Below are 12,105 nucleotides of genomic sequence, written 5' to 3'. Positions count from 1 at the left end.
TGCACGTCTTTGGACTGTGGGAGGAAACCGGAGCACCCGGAGGAAACCCACGCACACACGGGGAGGATGTGCAGACTCCGCACAGACAGTGACCCAAGCCGGAATCGAACCTGGGACCCTGGAGCTGTGAAGCAATTGTGCTATCCACCATGCCACCGTGCTGCCCAAATCATCTAATCTCTGCATGGCATTTCTTACTCTGTATCCCAAAGAAGAATTATGTCACACCAGGCACATGCAGTACAGAACCGCGTACTGGAACAAAAATGCCACTTGCAGCAAATATTTCTGTCCTGTCTGGAATGGATAAAAGTTATTTGGTACAAGAGATGTGACCAAAGTTTAAATCATACCTGTCTTGAGAGATGAATTATTAAGGAGAACTACAAAAAAAGAGACAAAAGTAACCCTTGATAAAACTGGTAACCCGTAAAAATATTGCAGTCAATATTGTAATTGCAACCATGACTAGGCTACATAGTTAAACCAGTTACATGGAAAATTGTTTTTGTTGTTATTGACTGGTTTAATTATTGTGCATGTCAGAGCTGGGTATGATTTTAACTTTGTTGCAGTTTCTCCTGTGTTCAATATAGTAACTGTTAAATGCTTACCATGAAACTTCTTGTCCAAGATCATCTGAGAGAGTTTTCTTTCCACATCACCCTAGAATCACAGGACAGTGTCAACTCTAAGTTGCAATTTTCAATTGCCTAGCTGAAGAGATGTCATTTAACGGATTGGGAAGCTTAGCAGGTTTCTAGATAAATCAACTTATTTGATGGTCTGTTAAGGTCTCATGATTTTAGTAACACTTGCGACAATAGTTTTTAAACAATCAATCTCAACCAAGGATGGATGGAGACTTTAGAACAAAACATTTCCCCATTATGGATTCCCTAAATCATCAACGACAAGCGGTGGACTTGCTCAATTTCACAAACAGGCAGAAACAGGTGCGCAGTTCATTTTCACTCTACCTTCAAATAAGCACCTAAGTTCTTCAGACGCCTGGATAAAAAATATGAGACTCATCTACAAGCCTGAACTACTTGGGATTTAACCCCACAAGGTCAGTGATTGAAGCGCCACAGATTATGAAGTCAACCATCTGCACTCTGATGACTGTCAACTAGTGAAATTAATTCAGTACTGGAAAATTGTAATTCATTCCCAACTCAGAACACCCTCATTGCTCCAAAGCACAAAGAAAAGTACAGCACAGGAACAGGCCCTTCGGCCCTCCAGCCCGTGCCGACCATGCTGCCCGAAACCTACTCTAAACCTTGCCCTTCGCACCTTAAACCTATGCCCCCTAGTAATTGACCCCTCTACCCTGGGGAAAAGCCTCTGACTATCCACTCTGTCTATGCCCCTCATAATTTTGTAGACCTCTATCAGGTCGCCCCTCAACCTCCGTCATTCCAGTGAGAACAAACCAAGTTTATTCAACCGCTCGTCATAGCTAATGCCCTCCATACCAGGCAACATTCTGGTAAATCTCTTCTGCACCCTCTCTAAAGCCTCCACATCCTTCTGGTAGTGTGGCAACCAGAATTGAACACTATACTCCAAGTGTGGCCTAACTAAGGTCCTATACAGCTGCAAGATGACTTGCCAATTCTTATACTCAATGCCCCGGCCAATGAAGGCAAGCATGCCGTATGCCTTCTTGACTACCTTCTCCACCTGTGTTGCCCCTTTCAGTGACCTGTGGACCTGTACACCAAGATCTCTCTGAATTTCAATACTCTTGAGGGTTCTACCATTCACTGTATATTCCCTACCTGCATTAGACTTTCCAAAATGCATTACCTCACATTTGTCCGGATTAAACCCCATCTGCCATCTCTCCGCCCAAGTCTCCAAACAATCAAAATCCTGCTGTATCCTCTGACAGTCCTCATCGCTATCCGCAAATCCACCAACCTTTGCGTCGTCTGCAAACTTACTAATCAGACCAGTTACATTTTCCTCCAAATCATTTAGATATATACTACAAACAGCAACGGTCCCAGCACTGATCCCTGCGGAACACCACTCGTCACAGCCCTCCAATCCATAAAAGCATCCTACATTGCTACTCTCTGCCTTCTATGACCCAGCCAGTTCTGTATCCACCTTGCCAGCTCACCCCTGATCCCGTGAGACTTCACCTTTTGTACTAGTCTACCATGAGGGGCCTTTGAAGTCCATATAGACAACATCCACTGCCCTACCTGCATCAATCATCTTTGTGACTCTTCGAAAAACTCTATCAAGTTAGTGAGACACGACCTCCCCTTCACAAAATCATGCTGCCTCTCATTAATGCGTCCATTTGCTTCCAAATGGGAGTAGATCCTGTCTCGAAGAATTCTCTCCAGTAATTTCCCTACCACTGACGTAAGGCTCACCGGCCTGTAGTTCCCTGGGTTATCCCTGATACTCTTCTTGAACAAAGGAACAACATTGGCTATTCTCCAGTCCTCTGGCACATCACCTGAAGACAGTGAGTATCCAAAGATTTCTGTCAAGGCCTCAGCAATTTCCTCTCTAGCCTCCTTCAGTATTCTGGGGTAGATCCCATCAGGCCCTGGGGACTTATCTACCCTAATATTTTTCAGGACGCCCAACACCTCGTCTTTTTGGATCTCAATGTGATCCAGGCTATCTACACACCCTTCTTCAGACTCAACATCCACAAATTCCTTCTCTTTGGTGAATACTGATGCAAAGTATTCATTTAGTACCTCGCCCATTTCCTCTGGCTCCACACATAGATTCCCTTGCCTATCCTTCAGTGGGCCAACCCTTTCCCTGGCTACCCTCTTGCTTTTTATGTACGTGTAAAAAGCCTTGGGATTTTCCTTAACCCTATTTGCCAATGACTTTTCGTGACCCCTTCTTGCCCTCCTGACTTCTTGTTTAAGTTCCTTCCTACTTTCCTTATATTCCACACAGGCTTTGTCTGTTCCCAGCCTTTTAGCCCTGACAAATGCCTCCTTTTTCTTTTTGCCGAGGCTGACAATATCTCTCGTTATCCAAGGTTCCCGAAAATTGCCGTATTTATCCTTCTTCCTCACAGGAACATGCCGGTCCTGAATTCCTTTCAACTGACACTTGAAATCCTCCCACATGTCAGATGTTCATTTACCCTCAAACAACCGCCCCCAATCTAGGTTCTTCAGTTCCCGCCTCATATTGTTATAATTAGCCTTCCCCCAATTTAGCACATTCACCCTCGGACCACTCTTATCCTTGTCCACCAGCACTTTAAAACTTACTGAATTGTGGTCACTGTTCCCGAGATGCTCCCCTACTGAAATTTCTACCACCTGGCCGGGCTCATTCCCCAATACCAGGTCCAGTACCGCCCCTTCCCTAGTTGGACTGTCTACATATTGTTTTAAGAAGCCCTCCTGGATGCTCCTTACAAACTCTGCCCCGTCTAAGCCCCTGGCACTAAGTGAGTCCCAGTCAATATTGGGGAAGTTGAAGTCTCCCATCACAACAACCCTGTTGTTTTTACTCTTTTCCAAAATCTGTCTCCCTATCTTCTCCTCTATCTCCTGCTGGCTGTTGGGAGGCCTGTAGTAAACCCCCAACATTGTGACTGCACCCTTCTTATTCCTGATCTCTACCCATATAGCCTCAATGCCCTCTGTGTCCTCCCGTAGTTCAGCTGTGATATTCTCCCTAACCAGTAGCACAACTCCGCCACCCCTTTTACATCCCCCTCTATCCTGCCTGAAACATCTAAATCCTGGAACGTTTAGCTGCCAATCCTGCCCTTCCCTCAACCAGGTCTCTGTATTGGCAACATCATAGTTCCAAGCACTAATCCAAGCTCTAAGTTCATCTGCCTTACCCGCAATACTACTTGCATTAAAACATATGCACTTCAGGCCACCAGACCCGCTGTGTTCAGCAACTTCTCCCTGTCTGCTCTGCCTCAGAGCCATACTGGGCCTATTCCCTAGTTCTCCCTCAATGCTCTCACCCTCTGACCTATTGCTCCCATGCCCACCCACCTGCCATACTAGTTTAAACCCTCCCGTGTGACACTCGCAAACCTCGCGGCCAGGATATTTATGCCTCTCCAGTTTAGATGCAACCCGTCCTTCTTATATAGGTCACACCTGCCCCGGAAGAGCTCCCAGTGGTCCAGATAACAGAAACCCTCCCTCCTACACCAGCTGTTTAGCCACGTGTTTAGCTGCTCTATCTTCCTACTTCTAGCCTCACTGGCACGTGGCACAGGGAGTAATCCCGAGATTACAACCCTAGAGGTCTTGTCTTTTAACTTTCTGCCTAGCTCCCTGAACTCCTGCTGCAGGACCTCATGCCCCTTCCTGCCTATGTCGTTAGTACCAATATGTTCAACGACCTCTGCCTGTTTGCCCTCCCCCTTCAGAATGCCCGCTACCCGTTCGGAGACATCCTGGATCCTGGCACCAGGGAGGCAACATACCATCCCGGAGTCTCTTTCACATCCACAGAAGCGCCTATCTGTGCCCCTGACTATAGAGTCCCCTATGACTATTGCTCTTCTGCGCTTTGACCCTCCCTTCTGAACATCAGAGCCAGCCGTGGTGCCACTGCTCTGGCTGCTGCTGTTTTCTACTGATAGGCTATCCCCCCCGACAGTATCCAAAGGGGTATACCTGTTCGAGAGGGGGACAACCACAGGGGATTCCTGCGCTGACTGCCTGCCCTTTCTGGTGGTCACCCATTTCTCTGCCTGCACTTTGGGTGTGACCACATTTACATAACTGCTATCTATGACGCTTTCCGCCACCTCCAGTGGGAGTACAGAGCAGCAAAGATGCTGGGAGGCAAAGGCGAATTTCATTTGCATGGTTTTGAAACAGCGCAGTATGATTAGGAGGTCAGCTGCCACAGCATGACTAAAAATAAAACCGCTTTTTATAAATATTACTCCTTTTCCTGTAGAAAAAGAATCAAAAATTAGACCTTCAGCGCTGGAGCAAGGAGATAACCCGGTTTTATTTTTAAAAAGTTGTTTCTCACCAAGGTGAAGGATGCTAGTTGGCTTTTGTAGTTTTACTGTATCGAATTAGACAACTTTCAGGAAACAGATTACAACAGGGAGGCATAGAGACTGTAAATAATTCTCTTGATTCATTACTTTGGATCTCGCTTTGTTACAGAATGTGCAGATTCAATATTTGGGAAAACATCAATTTATAGAAGATGGTAAGTTAACCCAATCAAGAAAGACAAGTTGTTGTAATAACTGCACTTAATAGTGCAGTTTTAATCTCCAATTTTATCATTCATTGATGGTGTTAATTCCTTGCTGGTAAGCAGCTCCAGAGTCCATTATTCTTAAGTAAAATCAAGGATATCTGGTATCGGGCTGCTCAATCAGGAAAATTAGGGGGCAGTAGGGGATTGTCCCTAAATAAGCTTAAAGAGCCCAAATTGCCCGCCTTAACCAAAAAACAGTGAAGCTAATTGTAGTTCTTTGGCTAAGATCAACTGACTAAGCGAAAGGAGGATTACATGGGACCTTCCCGGTCTGAAAGTCACGAACCCTGACATTGACCCTCTCAGGGCGAACTTGATTTTCTCCAGACAGAGAAAGCTAGCCATTCAATGAGCCAGGTCTCTGACTTCGGGGCTTTGTGTCCCTCCAAGCTAAAAGTATCCGTCTCTGGGCTACCAGGGGGGCAAAGGCCAGAATGTCTGCTTCTTGCTCCTCCTGGATTCCCGGATCTTCCGACACTCCGAAAATCGCCACCTCTGGACTCGGTGCCACCCTTGTTTTTAACACCTTGGACATGACATCCGCAAACACTTGCCAGAATCTCCTAAGCTCCGGGCATACCCAGAACATATGAACATGGTTCGCTGGCCCTCCCACACACCTACCCCAAAGAACCTACACATCCGGGCCACTGTCATGTGTGCCCGGTGAATGACCTTAAACTGTATCAGGCTGAGCATGGCACATGTTGTGGACGCGTTGACTCTAATCAACGCATCTGCCCAGAGACCATCCTCTAGCTCTCCTCCTAACTCCACTTTCCCATTTGTGTTTCAGCTCCTCGGTCTGCATTTCCTCTGACCCCATGGGTTCTTTATAAATGTCCGAAACCCTCCCTTCTCCCACCCATATTCGGGAAACTACTCTGTCCTGTATCCCCCTTGATGGTAGGAGTGGGAAGGCTCCTGCGTAGGAAATCTCACGCCTGCAGGTACCGAAACTCATTCCCTCCAGTCAATTCACATTTCTCCTCCAACTCACTCAGGCTGGGAAAGCTCCCCTCTATAAACAGATCTCCCATCCTCTCGATCCCTGCCCTTTGCCATCTCCGAAACCCTCCATCCAGCCTCCCCGGGGCAAACCGATGTTTGTTGCAGATTGGTGACCGGACCGATGCTCCCTCTGCTCCTACATGCTTCCTCCATTGCCCCCAGACTCTCATGGCCGCCACCGCCACGGGGCTGGTGGAGTACCGTGCCTGCAGGAACAGCAGAGGCGCTGTTACCAATGCCCCCAAACCCGTGCCCTTACATGATGCCACCTCTACTCGCTCCCACATCGACCCCCCCCCACCCCACACCATCCACTTCATAATCATGGCGACATTTGCCGCCCGATAATAGTTACTAAAGTTCGGCAGCGCCTGCCCGCCCTTCCCCCAACTACTTTCCAGCATCCCCTTTTTACTCGTGGGGTCATACCCGCCCATACAAAGCCAGAGATCACCTTGTTTACTAGTTTAAAAAAGGCCCGTGGAATAAAGATGGGGAGACATTGAAAAACAAACAGGAATCTCGGGGGGGGCTGTCATTTTCACTGTCTGTACCCTCCGAGCCAGTGATAGCGGAAGCACGTCCCACCTTCGGAAGTCTTCCTTCATTTGGTCTACTGGTCGGGTCAAAATTAACTAGTGTAGCCGTTCCCATTCCCGTGCCACCTGGATGCCTAGGTACCGAAAGCTTCCCCCTACCACTCTAAACAGCAGCTCCTCCAGTCGCCTCTCCTGCACCCTTGCCTGAATCGCGAACAAATCACTTTACCCCATGTTCAATTTATAACCCGAAAACCAGCCAAATTTACCCAGAATCCTCAATTTCTCCCATCCCTTCTAGTGGGTCAGAAACATATAGGAGCAGGTCATCTGCGTATAGCGAGACTGTGTTCCAGCTCTCCCTGAACCAACCCCTTGAGGCTCTCAGCGCAATTGCCAGCGGCTCTATGGTCAGCGCAAACAGCAGTGGGGAGAGGGGGCATCCCTGCCTCGTCCCCCCCGGTGCAGCCTAAAATAGCCCAATGTCAACCTGTTCGTCCGTACACTCGCCATGGGCGCCTGATACAGCAGCCTAACCCAGTCGATGAAGCCCCGTCCAAACCCAAACCGCCCCAGCACTTCCCACAGATAGGTCCATTCCACCTGATCAAATGCCTTCTCTGCATCCATTGCGACCACTACCTCTACATTCCTACCCTCTGGGGGCATCATGATCACATTCAGCAGCCTTCTAACGTTGGCCGCCAACTGCCTGCACTTAACGAATCCCGTCTGGTCCTCCCCCCAATCACGTCCGGAACGCAGTCTTCGATCGCAGAGGACAAGATTTTGGCCAACAGATTGCCGTCCACATTTATTAAGGAGATCGGTCTGTAGGACCCGCATCGCTCCGGGTCCTTATCCCACTTCAAGATCAGTGAGATCGTGACCTGCAACATCGTCGAAGGAAGCACCCCTCGCTCCCTAGCGTCATTAAATGTCCTCATCAGCAGTGACCCCAGCATCCCAGAAAACTTTTATAAAACTACACTGGGTACCCGGCCGGTCCCGGGGCTTTACCCGACTGCATGGCCTTCAGCCCTTCTGCTATTTCTTCCATCCCGATTGGAGCCCCCAGCCCTTCTACCAACCCTTCGTCCACCATCGGGAGCCTCAGCCCCCCCTAAGAATTGCCTCATCCCCTCCAGCCTAGCTGGGGCTTCCGACTCATACAGCCTGCTATAAAACTCCTTGAACGCCCTATTAACCCCTGTTGAATCTCCGACCAGGTTCCCATCTCTGTCCCTTACTTTCCCAATCTCACCAGCTGCCTCCCTCTTACTGAGCTGCTGCGCAAGCATTCTGCTGGCCTTCTCTCCATATTCATATACCACCCCCCCTCGCTTCCTCAGCTGCTCCACCGCCTTCCCTGTAGTTAACAAGCCAAACTCCACCTGCAGCCTCCATCATTCCCTTAAAAGCCCTGCCTCTGGGGTCTCCGCAAATCTCCTGTCGATCTGAAGTATTTCCCTCAGCAGTCGGTCCGTCTCTGCTCTGTCTACCTTCTCCCTGTGCTGTGGGCCCGTATCGAGATCAGCTCCCCTCTGACCACCGCCTTCAGCGCCTCCCAGACTATTGCAGCCCTGTTCAAGATGAAAAAGTCGATCCGGAAGTACACTTTATGCACATGTGAGTAAAAGGAGAACTCATTCACTCTCGGCCGCCCAAACCCCATGGGTCCACTCCTCCCATCTGCTCCATAAACCCCTTTAGCTCCTTTGCCATTGCTGGCACCCTCCTGTCCTTGAGCTTGACCGGTCTAGCCTTGGGTCAATGACTGTGTTGAAGTCCCCCCACCCCATGACCAACTTGAGAGTCCAGGTCCGGGATCTTTCCCAACATCCTCCTTATGAACCCCACATCACCCCAATTTGGCGCGTACACATTCAGGAGTACCACCGGCAGCCCTTCCAGTTTCCCATGATGTAACGGCCTCCCACATCCACAACTATTCTACCTGCCTCGAATGACACTCGCTTATTAATCAGGATCGCGACCCCTCTAGTCTTAGAGTCCAGCCCCGAGTGAAATACCTGTCCGACCCATCCCTTCCTTAATCTAATCTGATCGGTTACCCTAAGATGTGTCTCCTGTAACATTGCCACGTCCGCCTTCAATCTCTTCAAATGCGCGAACACGCGTGCCCTCTTAACCGGCCCATTTAGCCCTCTTACGTTCCAGGTGATCAGCCTGGGACTGGCTTCTCGCCCCCCCACCCCCACTTCGCCTCCGTCCCCGACCTCAATTTTGTTCCCCAGCAAAAGTCCCTCTCCCGTCAGCAGAGCAGTTCCCCCCCATAACAGCACTATACAAATAGCCCCCTTCAACAAGCATAACATCTGCTCGTCCCCCACTGGGGCTCCGTGAGCCAGCCTGCCCAGCTAGCTTGGTAGCCCCCGCCCATGGCACCAGACATTTTCCATCTATTGTACCCCCCCCCCCCCCCCCGGCCACACATATGCAAATGAAAACAATCCCAGCCCAGTTGACCGAAAGAAACACAAAGAAAAGCAAAAACCCCACATCGAAAATTCACACCTCCATCCCCCACCAGTACAAATGCAAACTTTAACGTACACAAATATGCGGCAGCCCCAGGATCAATACAGAAGGCATTACAGATATAGTCCAAAAACAACAACATTTTTAACGTGAACGCTGCAGCAAAGTTCAAACACCTCAGTCCACTGCCAGCCCTTTCCTTCTGGCGAAGTCCACCGCTTCCTCGGGTGACTCAAAGTAGAAATATTGCTCCTCATAAGTGACCCAAAGACGGGTCAGATACAGCAGTCCAAACTTCACCACCTTCTTGAAAAGGGTCGACTTTACTTGATTGAACCCTGCTCTTCACCTGGCTATGTCCGGGCTCAAGTCTCCCACTTACAGCTGTGTCTGCCTGGCCCACCGTAAAATACGCTCCTTGTCCAGGTACCTGTGGAATCTCACCACCATCGCCCTCGGTGGGTCCCCTACACGCGACTTCTTCGCCAGCGCTCTGTGAGCTCTGTCCACCTCCCAAGGGTCGGGTGAACGTCCCATGCCCCATTAGCTTCTCGAACATGCCCGCTATATATGGCCCTGCATCCGCTCCTTCGGACTCCTCTGGGAGACCAATGATCCTCTGCCGGCGGGACCAATTCTCTAGGTCCTCCACCTTCTCCTGAAGCCTTTTCTGCTGGTCTCTCAGCATCCCCACCCCGACCTCCATTGCTGTTTTGTGTTCCTCCTGCTCAATCAGTGCCTTCTCCACTTTCTGGATCACCCAATCTTGAGCATCCAGTCTCTATGTTCCAGCCAGGCAATCGATTCCCTAATCGGGTCCAAGCATTCCTGTTTGTGCTTGGCGAAGCCCCCTTTTATAAACTGCATCAACTGCTCCGTTGACTGCTGGGTCATCGAGCCAGGACTCCGGTCATCCGCCATGCTTTCTCCCGCTGCATCTTCAACCTATGCCTTCTCTGTTCGCCTATTTCTTCCTTTGCGAGCACTCCTGGTCCGCCTCTCCATGCACTGGAGATTCCTCCTCACAATTACGTCCACCATCAATTTTCCGAGTAAAATCCGAGAACAAATCGGGGAAAAGGTCCAAAGGTCCGACCCGAGTGGGAGCCACCAAATGTGCTATCTTCATGGCTGCCACCAGAAGTCACATAAACTTGTATTTTTATAGTACCTTTTCAAATGCCTTTAAGCATATGCAGACCAAATGAATTACTTTGAAGTGATGTACATACGGGGGACGTGACAGTTATTGTACTTGCAGCAAGATCTTCAGTGACAACAATATCTATGATCAATTAGTCTACTTTTAGTGTGTTGGCCGGGGATGAATGCTGCAATGACGTAACAATATTTGAATAACGTAATGGCACCTTTTTAATGCTCATCTGAACCACCAAATTAAAATAGTGCAACTTTCAGTTTAACGTTTCCCTCAATTGTCTACTGAAGTTTCAGCCTCGATTATAGACTAATAATCCCCTTGGACTGAGGCTGCAGTCCTCAAACTTCTATCTGAGGTGAATGCTATCAAGTGAGACAAACTGAGGATGCAGACCAACATCAACAAAATTCACAGCTCTGCACTTCCTACTGAAATATTAATAATCACTTACCTTGGATAGTTTTATAATACTTGCTATGTGCTCTATCTGTTAGATTAAGAAAAAAACATTTTATTTTGCTATCTCCAAGTCACCACTAAAAAAAGCAGGATTAAAAGAAACAGTTGCAAGTCATGTGTCATAATGGCATGCAAGGATCTTCAAAACACAATCAAGCATCAACACAACTGTATTTTCAACTTAATGTTCAAAAGAGTTTGCCAAAGAGATTATGCTCTTGCTACTCTAAAAGTGTTATAATAAAAGATATTCTTAAATGTCAATTTAAATATTCACAGTACAGCGAGCCTTTATTAACCATTGTATTTATATGGCTGGTCCAGTTCAGTTTCTTGTCAATGGGAACTCCCAAGATGTTGAATGCATGCTGGGTGGATTGTGGGGGGCAGGGGGGGGTTCAGCAATGGCAATGCCATTGAATGTAAAGGGGAGATGGTTAGATTCTCTCTTGTTGGAGATGATCATTGCCTGGTATTTGTGTGGCACAAGGTTATTTGCCACTCATCAGCAAAACCCCAAATATTGACCAGATTGGGCTACCTAGGAACACTGACTGCTTCAGTAGCCAACGCTTCAGCATCCAACAAGTCTCTGCGTGATCATTGTGAACATCTCCACTTCTAACCTCATGGATGGTCGGGCCTCGAGCACAATCCTGAGGAACCCCGAAAGCATTATTATGGGACCGAGATGGTTGACCTCCAACAACCATCTTGCTTTGTACTAGATATGACTCTAACCAGAGAGTTTTCCAATTTCCCGTTGCCTTCAGTTTTATTAAATTCCCTTGATGCGCACTCAAGTCAGATAGTGCCTTGATGTCAAAGGCAGTCACTCTTACCTCATCTTTTTGAGTTCAGCTCTTTTGTCCATGTTTGGACCAAAGCGTTAATAAGGTCAGGAGCCGAGTGGCCCTGGCAGAACCCAAACTGAGCATTGGTAAGCAGTTTATTGTTGTGTAAGCACTGCCGACAATAACTTCCAAAACTTAGTTGGACGGGATAAGGGGGCAATTTTCTAAATTTTTGGGCAGATGACAGCGTTATAGATGTACTCCAACAGCTTAGCTACGGTTGTGGATAATTCTGGGGTACCACTGTCAGGGCCTTGCAATATTCAGCTGTTTCTTGATGTCATGTGGAGTGAGTCGAATTGGCTGAAGACCTGCACCTCTGATG

The 12,105-nt window shown here is 48.3% G+C and overlaps 1 protein-coding gene across 2 annotated transcripts in view; it reads right to left on the bottom strand.

Moving 5' to 3' along the window:
• Window positions 1–12,105, bottom strand: part of LOC140398378 (26S proteasome non-ATPase regulatory subunit 11) — a 121,913-nt gene that overhangs the window by 14,252 nt on the left and 95,556 nt on the right. The window contains exons 11-13 of one of the 2 annotated variants that reach the window (XM_072486996.1): window positions 10,919–10,954; window positions 615–666; window positions 354–383 (exon numbers count right to left, since the gene is read on the bottom strand). In XM_072486996.1, coding sequence (XP_072343097.1) covers window positions 354–383; window positions 615–666; window positions 10,919–10,954 — 118 coding nt within the window. The remainder of the gene's footprint in view (window positions 1–353; window positions 384–614; window positions 667–10,918; window positions 10,955–12,105) is intronic. The other variant, XM_072486997.1, reaches the window with a different exon arrangement.

This window comes from Scyliorhinus torazame, chromosome 21, assembly GCF_047496885.1.
Source record: "Scyliorhinus torazame isolate Kashiwa2021f chromosome 21, sScyTor2.1, whole genome shotgun sequence".
NCBI lineage: Eukaryota > Metazoa > Chordata > Chondrichthyes > Carcharhiniformes > Scyliorhinidae > Scyliorhinus > Scyliorhinus torazame.
The sequence above is the reverse complement of the archived record's forward strand: the minus strand, read 5'-3'. Positions and strand labels throughout refer to the sequence as shown.